The sequence below is a fragment of the Hyperoodon ampullatus genome, assembly GCF_949752795.1.
Source record: "Hyperoodon ampullatus genome assembly, chromosome: X".
Lineage (NCBI taxonomy): Eukaryota > Metazoa > Chordata > Mammalia > Artiodactyla > Ziphiidae > Hyperoodon > Hyperoodon ampullatus.
This window is the reverse complement of record NC_136913.1, coordinates 14130931-14150071: the sequence shown is the minus strand read 5'-3', so window position 1 is coordinate 14150071 and position 19141 is coordinate 14130931. Positions and strand designations below refer to the sequence as shown.

At 44.2% G+C, this 19141-nt stretch overlaps 1 protein-coding gene across 1 annotated transcript in view; it reads right to left on the bottom strand.

Annotated features, from left to right (window-relative positions):
- LOC307069568 (carbonic anhydrase 5B, mitochondrial) overlaps window positions 1-19141 on the bottom strand; it is a gene marked incomplete at its 3' end in the record, with an annotated part of 84156 nt that overhangs the window by 15482 nt on the left and 49533 nt on the right. Inside the window, exons 2-3 of the mRNA XM_079727961.1 lie at window positions 11092-11278; window positions 596-793 (exon numbers count right to left, since the gene is read on the bottom strand). Of these exons, the coding sequence (XP_079584087.1) occupies window positions 596-793; window positions 11092-11278 (385 nt within the window). The remainder of the gene's footprint in view (window positions 1-595; window positions 794-11091; window positions 11279-19141) is intronic.

Here is a 19141-nt window from a genome sequence, read left to right as displayed (position 1 = left end):
AAGATACAAAAGCAATATAATATTTGAATTTAAAAATCTCTTAAATTGTGTTTCTTTTAAACTAGGTAACATTGTTTAACAAAATTAACAGAACACGAGTTTCCATTTTTCTTACATACCACTGGTCTTAACTAGTTAAGACTATAACTTCATGCACACATTAGTATGCTTTTTTGCCCCATTTCAAAGGTATTGTAATCTCATCAGTTAAATCCGATTAAATAATATTACTATCTAAATAAAAGTGTCTTGTAAAGTCAGCAAGCAGAGAAAATTAGTACATATGCAATACACATATGCAAAAGAAACATCTAGCAGAGCTTTAATTTCATAGCCTATCTTTATATCACTTATAGACTCTCTATATAAAGATATATATGTTCACTAATAAAAAATACTACCTATACTGGAAGAAAACGTTCATAAAAACCAGAAAGGACTTTTTCCATACATTATAAAGGTCAGTCCAGTGAGTCCCATGCCACTGCTAACAAAAGAGGTCCCCGCTCCCATGGAGGCCTTGTGATGTGGCCTGTGCTGACATGAAACTGTCCCTTTAACTCCAGATGAGACCACAGACAGGTCTGGCTCTCACCTGAGTTATCTGCAGAGTCTTCAAATTCCACGAGGAAAGAGTACCCGTTATTCCAGACGCGGAGGCAGGTGGTCGGGTCGTAAGAGATGGTGAGCGGTTTTAAGCCAGGATCGTAGACACTGTCCCTCCACCGGATGTTGATGGGCGACTGGCGCTCACCCCCCGGGACCAGGTCCACGCTCTCCCAGAGAGGGTGCACTAGGAGAAAGCACATCGGGGGCTGTCCTCGAGATGACACTAGCTGGAATCCCACTGGGGGGATGATCTGGTCCCATGTAAGCGTGTATGCCGGGTTCACCTCTTATGTGAGCCAGCTGTGAGGATTAGGCAGCCATCCTGCAAAGCCTGGGTAGAATGTTAGCATTGCTAAGGTCCCTGGAGGCCTGTCACATGAATCGCTATGACACTGTGTATTAAGGTGCACACGCACACTCTGTCCCACACGGGTGCTGATGACATCACTGACGGTGGTTTTTCTACCAAAGAGTCAAGCGCCAGGTCTTTGTGGCAAGTCCATGATAAATCTCAGGAAACTTCTTATAACAAAGAAAGAGCTATCCACACACGATGGATAGAACCCACATGTATAATTCGGGTGGTCCAGCTCTCTGCCCTTTAGAATCAGCACGGATGGGCAGAACCAAGACCAACAGGAAAGCTGGACAAAATATGAATCAAGATGAATCAATCATTACCAACGACCCTCTGCACCTCACCCCACACTGAGAATGAGTCTGAGGATTGGAGAAGGTGACAAGGCAGCTGCTGCCCAGTCAAATCCCCCTGTGCATGGCAGGGCCACTGGCACTCCACTTGTCCTAAACAACAAGCTTGCCTCTGGTTTCCTCTTACAGAGGAGACGGTGAGATGGTTCTCTTCCTGAGATAGCTGCCCAAAGCAGGATCTTAACCTTGGATTTTTTGGTGCAGGTGCCCCAGCAGCATAGACACAGAGCGCTCCAAGGCAGTTTCTGGACCAGTGGTTCTCAAAGGAGGGAGCGATTCTGACCCCGGGGGACATTTGGCGATGTGTCTGGAGACACTCTCGGTGGTCAAAACTGGAGGAGGGTGCTACTGACATCTAGTGGCTAGAGGCCGGGGATGCAGCTAAACATCCTACGTATGTAGGCTGGGCTTTCACAGGAAAGAATTACGTGGCCCCAAATATCATCATTAATGCCAAGGTTGAGAAATCTTGGTCTAGAGCAAAAAGCAATAGGCAAACTCAGGGCATTCCCTTTTTTTTTCCCCGCTCATTTTTTTTTTCATATAATGCGGTAATCTCATCTCTAGAGAGGTCTGAACCCAACGTTTTGGGTTTTCTCCCTTAGTGTAAAATAACTTCTGAACAACAAGAACTTACTCTAGAGAAGGAGGACTTTCTGTTTCAGAAATCGAAAATGAAAAATGCATATGAATTGGTACAATAGTCATATTGTTATCAGATGAGAATGCAAATTCCTTGCAGGGAGGAGCCATACCTCCCTCCCTTTTTTTTGTGCCCTGTAGCGCCCTACGGGGTATATGCCCTTTGAGTACTGATTATCCAAATGCTATTGTTGGGATAAAAAGCTGTATTTGATTAATTTTTTTAAATCGTTTTTTTATTAATTTTTATTGGCGTATGGTTGCTTTACAATGTTGTGTTAGGCTCCACTGCACAACACAATGAATCAGCCATACTGATTCATTTTTAATTTGATATTTTAAAACTTCCAGAAACCCCGGGAACAGCCATGATTCAGTCTTAAAGCTGCCCGCCGGCACAAAGAAACCTGACAACATTGTCCGCTCTGAGATGCTCAGACTGAGGCTGAGGGTGTGAGCATTCACACCCTTCAAAACCAGCTCGTGCGGGTCTCCTAAGGAGACTAGGGGAGAAGGGAAGAAGGAGCAGATCCCTAAGACGATGCCCTCTTTCACCCAAATCGTCCCCCACTTCATTCAGGAAATGGCCCAGGGTCTACTCTCTCACCCACACAAACACCAGCCCAAGGGAACTGGGCCTGTTCCTTCAGCTGCTCTTTTATGGTCATAACGCTCCTGTCACTTTTTATGCCCCTCGGTTCACAAGTTCAGCTTCCAGGTTTTCTTTCCCCCACCCACCTCCTCCTCTAGGAACCCAGAGCATCCCCCCACCAGGGAGCCCTTGGTCACTGTCCCCTTCGTGAAGCCAGCTTTTGCCCAGGGCTCGTTTTGCTAAAGATAAATTCACATTTTTGTTCTCTCCTCCCTTCCTCTTCCTCCATTTTAACAAAATACAGATTAAAACGATTTCTTGGTTGGTTACTCAGACTTCCCCTCAAAGTTGGAAGGTGATTACGTGTTCTGACTAACGGAGCCTGCGTTTCCAGCTTCTTCTCGTGTGGGGAGAATGAAATTATCAGAGAGAGTGATTCTGTCAACCATGGTTTAAGGGCACGACGTCACACTGTCACACTGTCGTTAGGAAGGTGTCATTAACAAAAGCCCTTTAGATTCCATATGGTCGGCTTGGCTTTAGTTCTTGTTTACATGACTGGTCCTGTCTTTGATTTACTTCGCGCCGGTGGGTACAGGGAAGGGGTCTCTTTTAGCCTTTGAAATGTGGAAAGCTCATTCCTGCCTTAGCCCCTCAGTTCCAGCTCCTTCTCCTCCTCAGAAGTCAGTTTCCCCTCATTGAGTTTCGGGCTGGCTCCTATTATATTTTGATATTGGGCTTGTCACTTCCTCAGTGAAATTTTCTCTGACTACCCTCTTATAATATGATCCTCTCTTCTTATTTTTTAATCATAGCACTCTGATCTTTTCCTTCATAACATTTATTACGCAGGTGTAGTCATAATGATATGCATATGAAGGGTAACACAATATGCCGCTGTAGGAGAGTAAAAATAATTTTCCCTCAACCTTCTAGGTCCTTACCTGAGACCTCCCCGTAATCAAAAGACAGATGAACAGGAGGAAAAAAAATTAATTACCTATTTACTGATAGGAGCCCCCACAAAGATATGGGACTCAAAAGGCATGTGGGCGGTTGTGGCTTAAATACTATCGTGAGCTAAGGACTGGGAGGGGTCTGGGCCTTCCGAGGGGAGGAAGGAATTCCACAGGAAGGTGAGAAAAGGAAATATATCCTAAACGAAGTTTAAAGAAGGTTCTCTCGGGTGAAAAAGTGATCTCTGGTAATAGCTCTCTTCCTGGTGCAGACCCCCTTTCTAATGTAAATGTACCTTGCAGAAAAACTGGTAATTTATACTCTGTTTCCAGAGCTTCTCTTGTGTCTGCAGTGTCTCAAAATAATCGGCTCAAAATAATCCATAGGTCAAAGAGGCATATTTTGGGGTGGTGAAAGAGAGCCGAATATGCCACCCCCAAATATGTCTCTTCGGCATAAGGATTATTTTGAGCTGATTATTTTGAGAAACAGCAGACACAGGAGAAGCTCTGGTAACAGAGTGGAAGTTACCTGTTTGTAAGGGAAATTTACATTTACAGCGGAAATCTCCATTTGTAAGGGTGTCTTCCTCTCTGTATCTGGAAGAGGAGGATGACTAAATCACCAGGAACTCATCAGTGGAGAATGCAGGACTTAGATCTGCATAACAGCCTTACCCTTGTTCAATGTGCTTTTCCTGGTCACCTCCAATAATGCCCCTTCCCCAGCATCTTCTTTTCTTTTTAGCTGGAGCGGGTATTGAAGGTGGTATCTAGGGCCACCTAGAGCAGTTACTGTTTTCCTGGGTCTCTCCCGTGTCATCAAGGAGGTATACATGTTATTAAAGTCCTGTTTGCTTTTCTCCTGTTAATCTGCCTTATTACAGAGGTCTCAGCCAGGAACCTAGAAGGGTAGAGGGAAAATTCGTTCTCCTCCCCTGCACAAAGACGCTTAACTATCTGCCTCCCCCAGTTCTGCTGTCCAGAACTGAGCTGCCTTTCAGTCACTTGCGGATTGAGCGTATGAGATAAAGAGCATTGCTGGGAAGGGTACATTCTTTTATCTTTACTTCCTATTACCCTGCTCATCATCACATTATTTTTCCTTTAATCATCCTTCAAATTTGTCTCTTCCTTGCCTTGCCCGAGACCACCAGCCTAGTTTAGGCCTCTCCGCCCCACACTTCATACCACATCTCTTGGTTGTTTCTCCTCTCTCACTTCTCTCTACTCCATCTTCCCAAACTGGTCTTGACATCTTCTCCAACCACTCTGATCTTTCCTTCTTCAGAAGTCACACTGCACTCACTCTCAAACCATTTAGCACCCAACCATTCCTCATGTAATGTGTATTTGCTTTATCTGCTCAAAGGGTCTGTGTCCTACACTTCTTCTACAGCCCAGGGCTGAACTTGGTACCAGGTACAAAGGAGGCACTGAATACTCCAAACAAGTCCATGCCAAGGCTCTCTACCCTTCCCTCACACTCACAGTCTCTCCAACCAGGCAAGCAGGTTTACCCCAGAACACCTGTGTTCAGGAGCTCGCCTCTGCCTGTTTCTCTCTCATTTCTTAAAACCCTACCAGGCTCTCAAGGTCAGTTCAAGCCCCTTCCCTAACAACCCCACACTATATCAAGCATCCCTTCATCTGCTGTTACTCTCTGAACCTGCACTGTCTAATATGGTAGCCACTCGCCCTGTGTCGCTAGTTTAAATTGAGATGTGCTGTAAAACACCTAGGGACTTTGAAGACTTAATACAAAACAAAGAATGTAAAATAGTTCATTTATAATTCTTATATTCACTTCATGTTAAAGTGACAAGATATATTTTGGATATACTGGGTTAAATAAAATATATTAGTAAAGTTAATTTCCCCTCTATACTATATTTCACCTATATATTTGATATATTAGTAGAATTAATTTCACAAATGAATAAAATTTATTTCTTCTTTTTTCCCCCCAAGTTGTTTGTTTGTTTTGTTTTTGGCCGCGCAGCAGGGCATGTGGGACCTTAGTTCCCGACTTGGGATTGAACCCGCACCCCCTGCAGTGGAAGCGTGGAGTCTTAACCACTGGACCACCAGGAAAGTCCCTTTCCCCCAGTTTTATTGAGATGTAATTGACATACTATTTGTTGTTTTTTAAATGTGGTTATCGGAAAATATAGAATTGCCTATATGGCTCGTATTTGTGGCTCACAGCATTTATCTACTGGACACGGTTGCTCTATACCCTCGTTAGCCTTTTCTCCTATGCCTTACCCTGTACTATCCTTTTTCATGAGATGGGCTATTTCCTCGTCAAATTGAACACCATCCTAGCAGGCCTAGGGCTTATTGCAGTGATGGGATACACAGGGACCCTCCATGTGATTTTGTTGGGGATGGTCACAGAATCACAAATTGCCTTGTTAGAGCATCAGGGTTGTAAAAGGCACTTTCATGCTGAGCCCAGGTAACCACAGCGTCACATGCAGTTACCAGTGCAGGAGACTAAGGCCCACGTTTCCTGGTGGTCATTTCAGGGCTATTTGTTAGTTCCTTGTAGCTGCAGATACTCCTGAGGTCGTTAATTAAATCCAAAGGGCTCTTAATCGGTCCATTGTTTCTCAAGATTATCTAACTGTTAATGAAAAGACTCAATCTGGGGCATCCTGAGTCTGGATTATCTGGCGATTATCAGAGTTCTTTGTGAAGACATTGTAAAATAAGCTTTTTTTCTTTTTTAAAAAAATTTATTTATTTATTTTAATTTTTGGCTGCATTGGGTCTTCGTTGCTGAGCGCAGCCTTTCTCTAGTTGCAGTGAGCGGGGGCTACTCTTCGTTGTGGTGCATGGGCTTCTCATGGCGGTGGCTTCTCTTGTTGCGGAGCACGGGCTTCAGTAGTTGTGGCACGCGGGCTCAGTAGTTGTGGCTCACATGCTCTAGAGCACAGGCTCAGTAGTTGTGGTGCACGGGCTTAGTTGCTCTGCGGCAAGTGGGATCTTCCCAGACCAGAGCTCGAACCCGTGTCCCCTGCATTGGCAGGCAGATTCTTAACCACTGTGCCACCAGGGAAGCCCAAAACAAGCTTTTTAATACTCTTATTCTCCAGGCTTTGTATCCTTCAAAATTAATTGAAGAAATAACCGAACAACTTTCTAACACAGTTCAGTTATTATTAGATCAGTGCTGTAAAATAGAACTTTCTCTGATGATGGAAATGGCCAGTATGGTAAGTCCTAGGCATTTGTGGCTATAAAATTTTAATGAATTTTAATTTACTTGTGAATACCCATGTGGGTCTAGTGCCTACCTTTTATACAGTACCATTCTATTCCAATGTATCCTAAAAATAAATTTCTCTTCCTTCTAAAATGAGAGATCATGAACAACATGAATCATTGGAATAATAGCAATTAATAAATATGTGCCATTTCCATTCTAGATGATATTCTTTATATTTCATTCAATTAAGAATTAACATTATTACATTTATTTTCTTATGGTCTAAGGTCTCATGCTTAATTTTTAAAAGACTTTATTATTTAAGGTACAGTGATTTCCTATATAGTGCCCATGCTCACACGTGCATAGCCTCCCCCATTATCAACATCCCACGTCGGAGTGCTACTTTTATTGCAATTGACAAACCTACACTGACACATCAGAATCACCCAAAGTCCGTAGTTTACATTGTGGTTCACTCTTGGTGTTGTACATTCTGTGGGTTTGGACAAATGTATAATGACATGTATCATTCATTATAGTATCATACTGAGTAGTTTCACTGCCCTAAAAATCCTCTGTGCTCTGCCTGTTCGTCCCTCCCTCCTCCCAATCCTTAGCAACCACTGATCTTTTTACTGTCTCCATAATTTTGCTTTTCCAGAATGTCATATAGTTGGGATTATACAGTATGTAGCCTTCTCAGATTGGCTTCTTTCACTTAGTATATGCATTTAAGTTGTCTCCATGTTTTTTCACGGTTTGATAGCTTTCTTATTAGTGTTGAATAATATTCCAGTGTTTGGATGTACCACTATTTATTTATCCATTCACATACTGAAGGACATCTTGGCTGCTTCCAATTTTGGCAATTATGAATAAAGCTGCTATAAACATCTATGTGCAGGTTTTTGTGTGGACATGTTTTCAACAACTTTGGGTAGATAGCAAGGAGTACTAATGGATGCATTGTATGGTAAGAGTGTATTTAGTTTTTTTTTTTTTTGCGGTATGCGGGCCTCTCACTGTTGTGGCCTCTCCCGTTGTGGAGCACAGGCTCCGGACACGCAGGCTCAGCGGCCATGGCTCACGGGCCTAGCCACTCCGCGGCATGTGGGATCTTCCCGGACCGGGGCACGAACCCATGTCTCCTGCATCGGCAGGCGGACTCTCAACCACTGCGCCACCAGGGAAGCCCTGTATTTAGTTTTGAAAGAAACTACCAAACTGTCTTCCAAAGTGGCTGTGCCATTTTACATTCCCACCAGCAGTAAATGAGAGTTCCTGTTGCTCCATATCCTTGTCAGCATTTGATGTTGTCAGTGTTCTGGATTTTGGCCATTCTAATAGGTGTGTTTTGATGTCTCATGATTATTTAACTTGGATTTTGCTGATGATATATGATGTGGAGCATCTTTTCATATGCTTATTTGCCATCTGTATGTCTTCTTTGATGAGGTGTCTGTTAAGGTCTTTGATCCTTTTTTTTTTTTTTTTTCCCGTACGCGGGCCTCTCACCATTGTGGCCTCTCCCGTTGCGGAGCACAGGCTCCGGACGCGCAGGCCCAGCTGCCATGGCCCACGGGCCCAGACGCTCCGCGGCATGCGGGATCCTCCCGTACCAGGGCACGAACCCATGTCCCCTGCATCGGCAGGTGGACTCTCAACCACTGCGCCACCAGGGAAGCCCTGATCCATTTTTTAATTGGATTTTCTTACTGTTGAGTTTTGTTTTCTGATCTACTCTAACCCTAAATTTTTTTTATGTGACAATTAGGCTCAATTTCAGTAAATGATACATGAAGTGAAATTAATTTTTTCACCTTGGGTAACGGGTATAGGATTTTATCTTTATTTTATCATATTACCAGTCCGCAGGGTTAGGACTGTCAACATTTACTGTGTGCAACTTGCGATCACAGCAAACAGCAGTTTAAGTTGACACCAGGGAATACCTGGGGAGGGGGACAGTGAAGGCAGAGCACCGGGCACAGGCCCCAGTGAAATGCTGCTTCTAAACTCGCCACAGCCTCCTCCTTCAGTCACTCCCTACTCGGCTCCCGGATCCTAACAATGGTCAGACGTGTGAGGGAGGTGCTGAGCATATGACAGTGATGAAGATGGTGATGATGATAACAATTATGGTACTAGAGGAAGCTGCGAACACCAAGTTCTCACTGTGTGGCAGGCGCTAGCTAAGGACTTTGAACATTATCTTTTCTAACCCTCAGCAATCTTGGGTCATCCTTGGTCATGAGTGTATACTGGGGTACTGAGCTTCCAGAAGCAATGAGTATTGTCCTTACAGCTAAACAGATGAGGAACCAGGATATACAAATAGGACATGCTCAGTGGCCCAGGACAGCAAAGACCAAGTATTATCCTTGGTGAAACAAGGAGGGACAGTATAAACACCAAAAGCAAAACCAAACCATGTCTGTCATCTGTATGTCTTAGTAACCTACAAACAAGAACATCTGATGTGGGAAATTAATCAAGGGAAGCCCCTCATCCCTAAGTCACTACCACTTTTTGTTTTTGTCAGCACCGAAAGGAGCAAACTAATCTATCTTTTTTTTTTTTTGGCTGTGCCATGCGGCTTATAAGACTTTAGTTCCCTAGCCAGGGATGGAACCCTGGCCCTCAGCAGTGAAAGTGTGGAGTCCTAACCACTGAACTGCCAGGGAATTCCCTAGGAGCAAAGTATTCTTTGAGCATACTGGATTTTAGACCCTTAACTTTCAATTTTCTGTTAAAAACACTTTCTGTTAGTAACTAGATACATATGACTACTTTTTTCCATTTTAAGCCTTAGACCGCAAAGTGCCAGTGTTGAGAATAAGCCAGTCCGGGTAGGATGTGGGCCTGATGGTAGGAAGCCGCACCCAGCAACCAGAAATTTATTATGACTCAGACCAGTTCAGTTTAATGAGAACACAGTCAATATCGGAGGAAACAAAATAAACTTAACAGTAAAAATATATTTATGAAGCAGTTTCAAGGCAATAGATTTAGCTAGATTAGCATTACTAATAAATTCCTTTTTTAATGTGCAAAATAGGGTCAAAGAGAGTAAACCCAAGGAGGAAAAGTTGAGAAAGCTAGAATCTGGAAGCAAACCAACCCTGGAAAATGCTGTGTGAATTCACTGTGAATGGTGGAAAATATATAACTACTTAGCAGATATGCTTAACCATTTCATTAAACTCATGTGTCCACCAACACACACATTATCCTCTCCGATCATCTCAGGGTTCTGTACCAGGGTTACTTGGCGCCCCAGGGGACACTTAGGGATGCCATGCAGCATCTGCAGTGCACAGTCCACCCCGACAGCACAGGACGACCCACGCCCATGGCAGTAGCGCCGTGGTGTCAGGGAGGACCATCTGCTGCCTCACTTGATCTGCTGGGTTCACAGCGGAGCACACACTGGCGAGCTGGTCAGCTAGAAGCAACTCTTCTGCAATTGGTAACAAGGGACGGAATATTCCAGAGTATGAAGGTACTGAACTGCTTGCAAACATGAATATGCAAATTCCAGAATGTTCAGACTCACAGAAATAATTCGCAGTCCGTGGATCAATTTTAGTAAAAAGACAATTGCTAACAGAAAACAAAGAACAAGTTCAAAGTATCTGATACTTGGGACTTCTTTGACCTATTTCTGCATGACATCATTTTAACAAGTTAAAATTGGTGAAGAAAACACCTTTCCACACGGTACTGTGGTAATCATTTCACAGTACGTACGTATATCAAATCATCATGATGTACACCTTAGACTTAGGTCAGTTATATCTCAATAAAGCTAGGGGAGAAAAAGGCTTTCCATATTTGAACAAATAGAGAAATAATGGGTTATCCTCTGTAGCAGGGTAACTGAGGACATGGGAAAAGACGTGACCCAAGAATCGGCTCACCTAACAAGCTGGGTGCATGAGAATGTTTCAGGACTGCAAGCAGTACTGATTGCTCTGGGCACTGATCCACGCATGTCCTTGGTATAATTGGGAACATAAGGAAATAAGGAGGTGCATTGCTTAGATGTTCAAGGACGACACAGCCTGTGCTAAAAAGAACCTTTTTGTATTAGATAAAGCTTAAATAAATACGCCATAGTGGACTGAGGGCTTTGCTGTTTTGCCTGAGCGAACAACAGCCCTCTACCACTCTGCTTTAACGCATACATCTCGTGTGTTGGACTCATTTTCGTCCCTGACTGAACAACTGCAACATCCTCACAGTTCTCAAGGCATCTAATCCCAGTCTGGAATGCCACTGACATCAGAGCTGCAAACACTCAACACACGTGACTGTTAGGAAACAACCAGGCTTCTGCTCTCTCCAGGCAGCCATGTACTCACAGGCTCGGTTCCGGGTTTTGTAAGTGCAGGTGTAGAGGCTGCAGGGCCTTGCTAGCATGGTGCTCGGAGTCTGGAACCTTCTCCACAGTGCCTTGCATGGAGAGGCTTGAAGAATGACCCTCAGGCGACTCATCATCACCATCTTTAGCTTGAAGTCTTGATCAGCTCCCAAGTAACTTGCAGGAACCTAATAATCCAGAGGCACAAGGAGGACAGAGGAGGAAAAGCCTTAAACAACAGAGGTGGCCCATCCTGTGGAAAACATCATTCAGATTATTAGTATGGGGGAGGGGGAGGCCAAATGAGAGTCAGTCGTTTATCCACTCTTATTCCTCAAACTCATTGGTCACCTCGTTGGCAGGGTCCTGATGACTGACTTAGGCACCTTGCCTTTCCCTTAGGGTTACTAAATGTTAGAGGTCCAGAGAAACGACCCTCTTCATCCACAAGAATGAAAAACTGTTTACAGTACAGTTTCTTAAATTAAAAAAACAAAAATTTACTCCCTGAAATCCAGGTTAATAGTCCAGTATGTTATTTATATATAAGGAGAAACCAAAGATTAAAGTTCCCTCCAGGGAGCCTGAATTAAAAAAAAAAAAACCAATCTGCATCTGGATTGCTAAAAAAAAAAAAAAGATATATCCTGCCAAAATAGTCATGAGCAGTTTTGAAATTTAAGCTTAAATATAATCTGTGGCTCTTTGCCAGTTTTCTTTTTTATTAATTTAATTAATTTATTTTATTTTTATTTATTTTTGGCTGCATTGGGTCTTCGTTGCTGCACGCGGGCTTTCTCTAGTTTCAATGAGCGGGGCCTACTCTGCGTTGCGGTGTGCGGGCTTCTCATTGCGGAGCATGGGCTCTAGGCGCATGGGCTTCAGTAGTTGTGGCACATGGGCTCAGAAGTTGTGGCTTGCGGGCTCTAGAGCACAGGCTTGGTATCTGTGGCACACGGGCATAGTTGCTCCGCAGCATGTAGGATCTTCCCGGACCAGGGCTCGAACCCGTGTCCCCTGCATTGGCAGGCGGATTCTTAACCACTGCGCCACCAGGGAATCCCTCTTTGCCAGTTTTAGATGTAACACTCTGTTCCTTGATCATGGGGAAAATGGAGAAGGCTAATCCTGAACTAATCTACAAGTACATTCAATTTGAATATACATTTATGATTGCACTGATGGCCTCTCTACCCCCCTCCCCCGCACATGCTCACAGTGAAAATCTCTGAAGACGATGCTTTCCAAGGCATTCACTAGAGTGTTCTGAAATTATGGTAATATTAATTTTGAATGCTTCTTCCCCACCATACTCCTCCCACCCACCAATATTGCTTATCCACTTTTCCTGAAAACTCCTATCCCTATACCAAGTGAGTAACCAAGGTCAGAAATGAAAAAAAAAATTTTTTTTGGATTATACATTCACTCCACTATAAATTTCAAACTCTTTAGAGTGATTACTTGAAATGCATTCAAACACTTGTTCAGGACACCGTGTGCCCTGGCCCTGCTGACCTCTCTGCCTTACGTCCACTTCACGCTCCTGCCTGCACACCAGCCACGTGGACTTTGGTTCTTCCAATTCCTGATGCTCCCTCTAGCCTCAGGGCTTATGCAGGTGCTCCTCCTTCCCTGGACCTCCCTGGTTAATTCCTATCCACCCTTTGATGATCACATCCAGTATTACTTCCTAGAAGCCCCCCCTTGATCGTGCCCTCTCTTGGTGAGCCCAGCGCCTTCTTCTTGGTCATGGTGCTTACTGCAGTTGAATTAAATAATTGATCACAAATCTACTTTGCATCTCCATCTCTCCAACATTGAAGCCCCATGGTAGTAGGGACCGTGTCTGTCTCCCTCATGACTGCATCTTTTAGGGACATGGCGCCTGGCACACGATGGCTGCTTGATGACTATTAGTGGAATGACCCAAGGAGGCTTCGTTGGTGATGGAGAAGATGTTGATCCTAATTTCAAGAACTCAGAGCTATGAAGTGACTGCCACCATGTTCTCGGATGATAGTAAGGGTTTTTCCTTTTCCTAGATGCCATCGTCACCCATTTGTAGGGTTATTTATACTTCTGAAACACTTTTAAATGCTAGTCCTTTAAGAGGCACGTCTCATATCCCTATGCGTAAGACCTGAAGGACCCCCAAAGTCCTGCCTGATCTGAAAGAGAGACCTTCCTGAATATGAACCTAACCTAGCCTCTCAGGTTGGGAATTCTGCCACTAAGCATCTTCACTTCAACATTTCTTTGCTCTAAACACTGTGTTGGGTGCTGGGATGTAGTAAAGATGAAGTAGGTCATAAAAAGGAATGAAGTTCTGGTACATGCTGTAATGTGCTGAACCTTAAAAACATAATGCTAAGTGAAAGAAGCCAGACACAAAAGGTCACATGTGGTATGATTTCATTCGTGTGAAATATCAGAACAGGGAAATCTATAGAGACAGAAAGCAGGGGTTGGGCAGAGGGGGAAATGGGGAGCAACTGATTAATGGGTATGGGGTTTTCTTTTAGGGTGATATAATTGTTTTGGAAGTAGACAGAGGTGGTGGTTACATAACATTGGGAATGTACTAAATGCCCCCGAATTGTACACTTTATAATGGCTAATTTTGGGAATTCCCTGGTGGTCCAGTGGTTAGGACTCCATACTGCTACTGCAGGGGGCCTGGGTTCAATCCCTGATCGGAGAACTGGGATCCTGCAGGCCACGTGGTGTGGCCAAAAACTTAAAGATAAAAAAAAAAAAAAGGCTAATTTTATGTTATGCAAGTTTTACCTCAATAAAATAATGCACATCATACAGGAAGGAAAACACACACCAAACCAGTTCTCAGCAGGTGTTGGTACCTCCTTGGAGTCCGCCTTTTCCTGCCAAAGGAGGCCTCTCAGCAATTTGGCCTTGACTGGGGTGCAAAGGCACCAAAAGGGAAACTGAGGGGACAAGAAGACATGTCACTTACTGACCTGAACTTTATTCATTCGTACTATCTTTCCAAGAAGGGTGTTAGATACCAAAAAAGCACATTATGGCCCCAAGCGGTGCTGAGCAAGGAGGCACACATTCTCATTTCATCCTCCCTCTGTTGATATACTTCACTGCTATTAACTAGCCATGAACTAGCTCTTCTCCCTGTACTGCTGCCCTTGACACTGCTAGCTCTGAGCTGGAGGAGAGGAGGCTGCACCCAAGGGAAAGGAGAGAAAATCACACCTGAGATGTGTCCAGTGAAAGCAGGAAGCAGAGTTACTTCCTATCGCTACCCTGCAAGGCACAAGTAAGAACTCCAGACAGATCTCTTTATAACTGGCTCTCCACAAGCCGTGTGCCCACACAAGTATTGTAACATGAAGCACAGTGTGGTGACAAGCCAGCCTTTCAGCCCAGGGCCATGCCCTCTGTTGTACACGTCACTTTGCCAACGAACGCACTGAACTAAGGGAGCGGGGATGCATGGTCGCCACGTTAAAGGGGACTGATAGGGAGCTTGTGACTCCCAGGGAGGCTCCTCCCCTGCAGGCCTAACTCCCTACCTGGGGTCTTTAGGCCTGTGACACATAAAGTATGTCTGCGTTGCCAAAAGTTGTTTGATATTTTCAAACCAAGTTAAAATCACTTTTGTTTATAGTTTTATGTGTGTTTGTATATATACATTTTTGGAGGGAGTACGTATGCCAAAATGTACCTTATTTAAGATATGCAAAGTCTGACACGATTTCAAATAGAGACTGGTAATGAACTTTCAAGATACTATCTTGATAGTGCCTTGAACCAAATGAGTATCTCATTTTCAAATATCTTAATATTTGAAATATCATTAACTGAATTAACTGAGCAGCCTTAGAGAATAGACAATTGGCCACCTCAATTCAGAATCTATTTCTGCTTTTAAAAAATTTTTTATTTTGGAGAACTTCAAACTTATAGAAACAGTGAAAATGCTGTAATAAAACCACCTATGTACCTAATACTTCATTTCAACAATTATCTGTTGGTGGCTAAGCAAGTTTTATTTATGCCCCGCCCCCCACTTCCCCGCCCTGGATTATTTTGAAGCAAATCCGAGATATCTTAGAAACTTATCCATGATTTTATTTTCCATAGGAAAATATCCTCCAAATTCATAGTTTCTTCTCCATGAAAATTATCTGTATGAAATAGTCCTTGGTAATACTTTATTGACAGAATATGAAAACTATCAGGTTTTCAAACTTAAAAACATAGCACAAAAGCCCAGTAACAGGATACTTTCCCAGTGCCTACCTATCCCTTAATGTAAACACTTCACTTCTCTCTTGATATCTCCACTCTAGTCTTGGATGAGCACTCAGGTTCAGAACTTTATGCTTCTAACTTTTATTTATTTATTTATTTGCGGTGCGCAGGCTTCTCATTGCGGTGGCTTCTCTTGTTGCAGAGCTCGGGCTCTAGGTGCGTGGGCTTCAGTAGTTGTGGCACGCAGGCTTCAGTAGTTGTGGCACGTGGGCTCTAGAGCACAGGCTCAGTATTTGTGGCGCACGGGCTTAGCTGCTCCGCGGCATGTGGGATCTTCCTGGACCAGGGCTCGAACCCGTGTCCCCTGCATTGGCGGGCGTATTCTTAACCACTGCGCCACCAGGGAAGCCCTATGCTTCTGACTTATAAGACTATGTCCAGCAAGAAACAGCACAGTTTATAATCGCAGATCAGCAGGGTAAAAGGATTATATGAACTGAAATGTTTAAGATTAAGACTTAAGGGACTTCCCTGGCAGTCCAGTGGATAAGACTCCACGCTCCCAATGCAGGGGGCACGGGTCCAATCCCTGGTCGGGGAACTAAGATCCCCGCATGCTGCACAGCACGGCCAAAAACAAACAAAATAAAACAAAACAAAAAGATTAAGACTTAATGTGCACCCTCCAACTTATGCAAGAAAGAATCCAGAACCAGAGGAGCAGGAAAAACAGTTGTTCAGTAACACTGTACAAGAAGTTGACTCTCTGTGACTTCAAATGGTGTAAGGTCTGAGAAAAATCCCAGAAAATCCTGTTACGTATTATGTAAATGGAAGTTACTATTACTCAAATTGAGTTTGCTAAAATGCTGCCCATGATATAAGTACAAAAATTAAGAAAATAGCAGTTTTTTGTTTTTTTTTTTGCTGTACGCGGGCCTCTCACTGCCGTGGCCTCTCCCGTTGCGGAGCACAGGCTCCGGACACACAGGCTCCGCGGCCATGGCTCGCGGGCCCAGCCGCTCCGTGGCATGTGGGATCTTCCGGGATCGGGGCACGAACCCGCGTCCCCTGCATCGGCAGGAGGACTCTCAACCACTGCGCCACCAGGGAAGCCCAGAAAATTGCAGTTTTAGATGGTTTTTAATGTCATGTTTTTCTTTTTAAGACAGTATCATCAAATAATTCCAACTAAATAGGATTCTCTCTGATAAAATCAATTTGTAAAATTTCAAAAATTGGTAAGAGATATGGGGAAACCTTGCCCTAATTCTGTGCTCCTTTCCATTGACTTCCATTCCTGAATTGGAGCAATAATGAGCGATTATCTCATGCAAAGCACTGTGCTGGGTTAAGATGAAAAAGTTGTGTTTTCTCCTTATTTTCACAAGCTTGCAATCTACATAGAAAAACTATTTAAACAAATAACTTCTCTTTTTTTAAGTTACCTTTTTTATTATAGTAAAATAAACATACTTATCGTTTTAACTTTTTTAAAGTGTACAATTCAGTGGCATTAAATACATTCACAGTGTTGTGTCACCATCACCACTATCTATACCCAAAACTTTTTTATCATCCCCAATACAAACTCTGTACTCATTAAACAGTAAGTCCCCATTCCTCCCCACCTCACAGCCCCCAGTAACCTCTGTTCTACTTTCTGTCTCTATGTATTTGCCTATTCTAGATATTTCATATAAGTGGAATCATACAGTATTTTTGTTCTGAGTCTGACTTATTTCACTTAGCATAATTAAACAAATACTTCTTAAAGTCAGATGTGATGACAGCGCTGACTTAATTCAATGAGAACGTAGAGGGCAGAGGTTCTAAGTTTCAGGAGGGGTAGCATCTGAACCATGGGTCAGAGGGGAGAGACAGTTTTAACAGGAGGAGGCGCAAAGGCAGAGAGATGGACAGGAATAATGTCAGGGGTGATTAGGACATTTAAGGGAGGGCAGGGGTGCTTAAGAGCCAAGGCCAGAGAGGACAACTGGGGTTGAAATGGAAAGAGGCTTGGGTTTGTTCAGTAATCAATCTCAGTGTCAGGGGAGGTGGGCAAACATGTGGAAAAGGATGCCTTTCTTGCTTACAATCTAGATGAAAGAAGAAACTTACTAATTTCCAGGAAGACAATGCCAAGTGTAAGGTACACTCAACAGAAGGGACATGCTGGTTTGTCCTTCAAAGGGAAGGTCGTGATAAGACAGGGCCAAAGGCATGCCTGATGGCTGAGGGAGTTGTACAGAAAAGTGGGCACGCACTTGGCCCTGCGTGTGGAGCTGTGGGGAGGTCTGAGGCCTGTTGACATGGCACCTGGAGAAGTCTGGGTAAGTGATCCTTGGTCTAGCTCCATGGAGAGCCGTCAGGAAAGCACTGAGGCCAGGGTGAGCTGACACTACAGGCTGGGGCTGACTGCCAGGGCCATGACCATGCCTTGGGGACTGCCCTGCACTCTGCAGTCATGCTGCCTGTGCACATTGCTGAGGCCGATGACACCGGGCCCAGAGGAAGTGTCTACTGCCCACTTTCAGACTGGCTCTCTAGGGCTAGGGGGCCACGAGAGCTCCAGAGGACCTGACATCACCCTCACTCTTGGTCATCTTCCCCATTGCCCACCCAGTGGCGGGCTGCATGTAGTGGCCTGGAGAGCTGAACCTCTGTCTGTCCCGTAAGGATGCTGCTGACCTCACTGCAGGGAGACACTGACTCTGAAGATTACCTTTTGTATTTTTAGACAAAAAAACCCCAAATCCTGTTTTTTGTAACAAAACCAAATGTATCTGAGCTTCTCATCATCCCAAGTCTGCTGTGAATATTTTTTAAGGTGTTGGCTAAGTAGATACCCAGGGGACACAGTGGAAGGTAGAGCTGCATGGGGATTTGAGATTAATTCAGGGAATATGAATTTCCAAGAGACAAGAAGGCTTTCAGGTGTTATTCTGTGTGCATAGAATGAAGCACTGACAGTTTCTGATGACTCTGTTAGCTCAGCACAGGATGGATGGGAGTGGGCAAAGAGGGGAGCCAGGAAAGTCAGTGAGGAGGTGATTCCTTCTACCATCGTGCATTCAATCCATCACTCTTATTCTGTCATTCATCAGGACACCAATCAAACATTTATTAACTGCTAGGCACTGTTTTAGGCTCACGAGGGGAATAAAACAAAGTCCCCATCCTTGTAGAGTTTACGTCCTAGTAGGGGGAGACAGACTAATTGAGTGGGGCAGGGTAAGGTGAATTTGGAGTGCCACAGGGGAGGGGGTGTTGCATTTTAAATAAATTGCTCAGGAAAGGCCTTATTGAGAAGGTGATACTTGAGCAAAGGATTGAAAGAGGTGAAGGGATTAGTTATACGGCTCTCAGAAGAAAGGGTATTCCAGGCAGAGGGAAATGCCTGTGCAAAGACCCTGAGGTGCGAGCTTGTCTGGCACATTCAAGGGACAGTGAGGTGGCCAATATGGCAGGAGTGGAGTGAAGCCAAAGTAAGGTGGTAGGAGATGAGGTCCAGAGGTAATGGATGCCAGATCAAGGAGAAATCTAGGCCATTGTAAAGGTTCCCCACTGTGGAGACAGTGGAGTTTCTGAAGTAGAGGAGGGGCATAATCTGATTTACGTTCCTTAAAGCTCATTCACAGTGCCCTACTGGAAACTGACCAGGGTGGAAGAAAGAAGCAGGGAGCCCATTCAGGATAACCCAGGGGCTGGAACTAAGGATGTCGCAGTGGACGTGGTGAGAAGTGGCTGGGTACTGGATGTATCCTGGGGATACGGCCCGTAAGATGTGAAAGAAAGCAGTCAGAGATGACTGGCGGATGCTT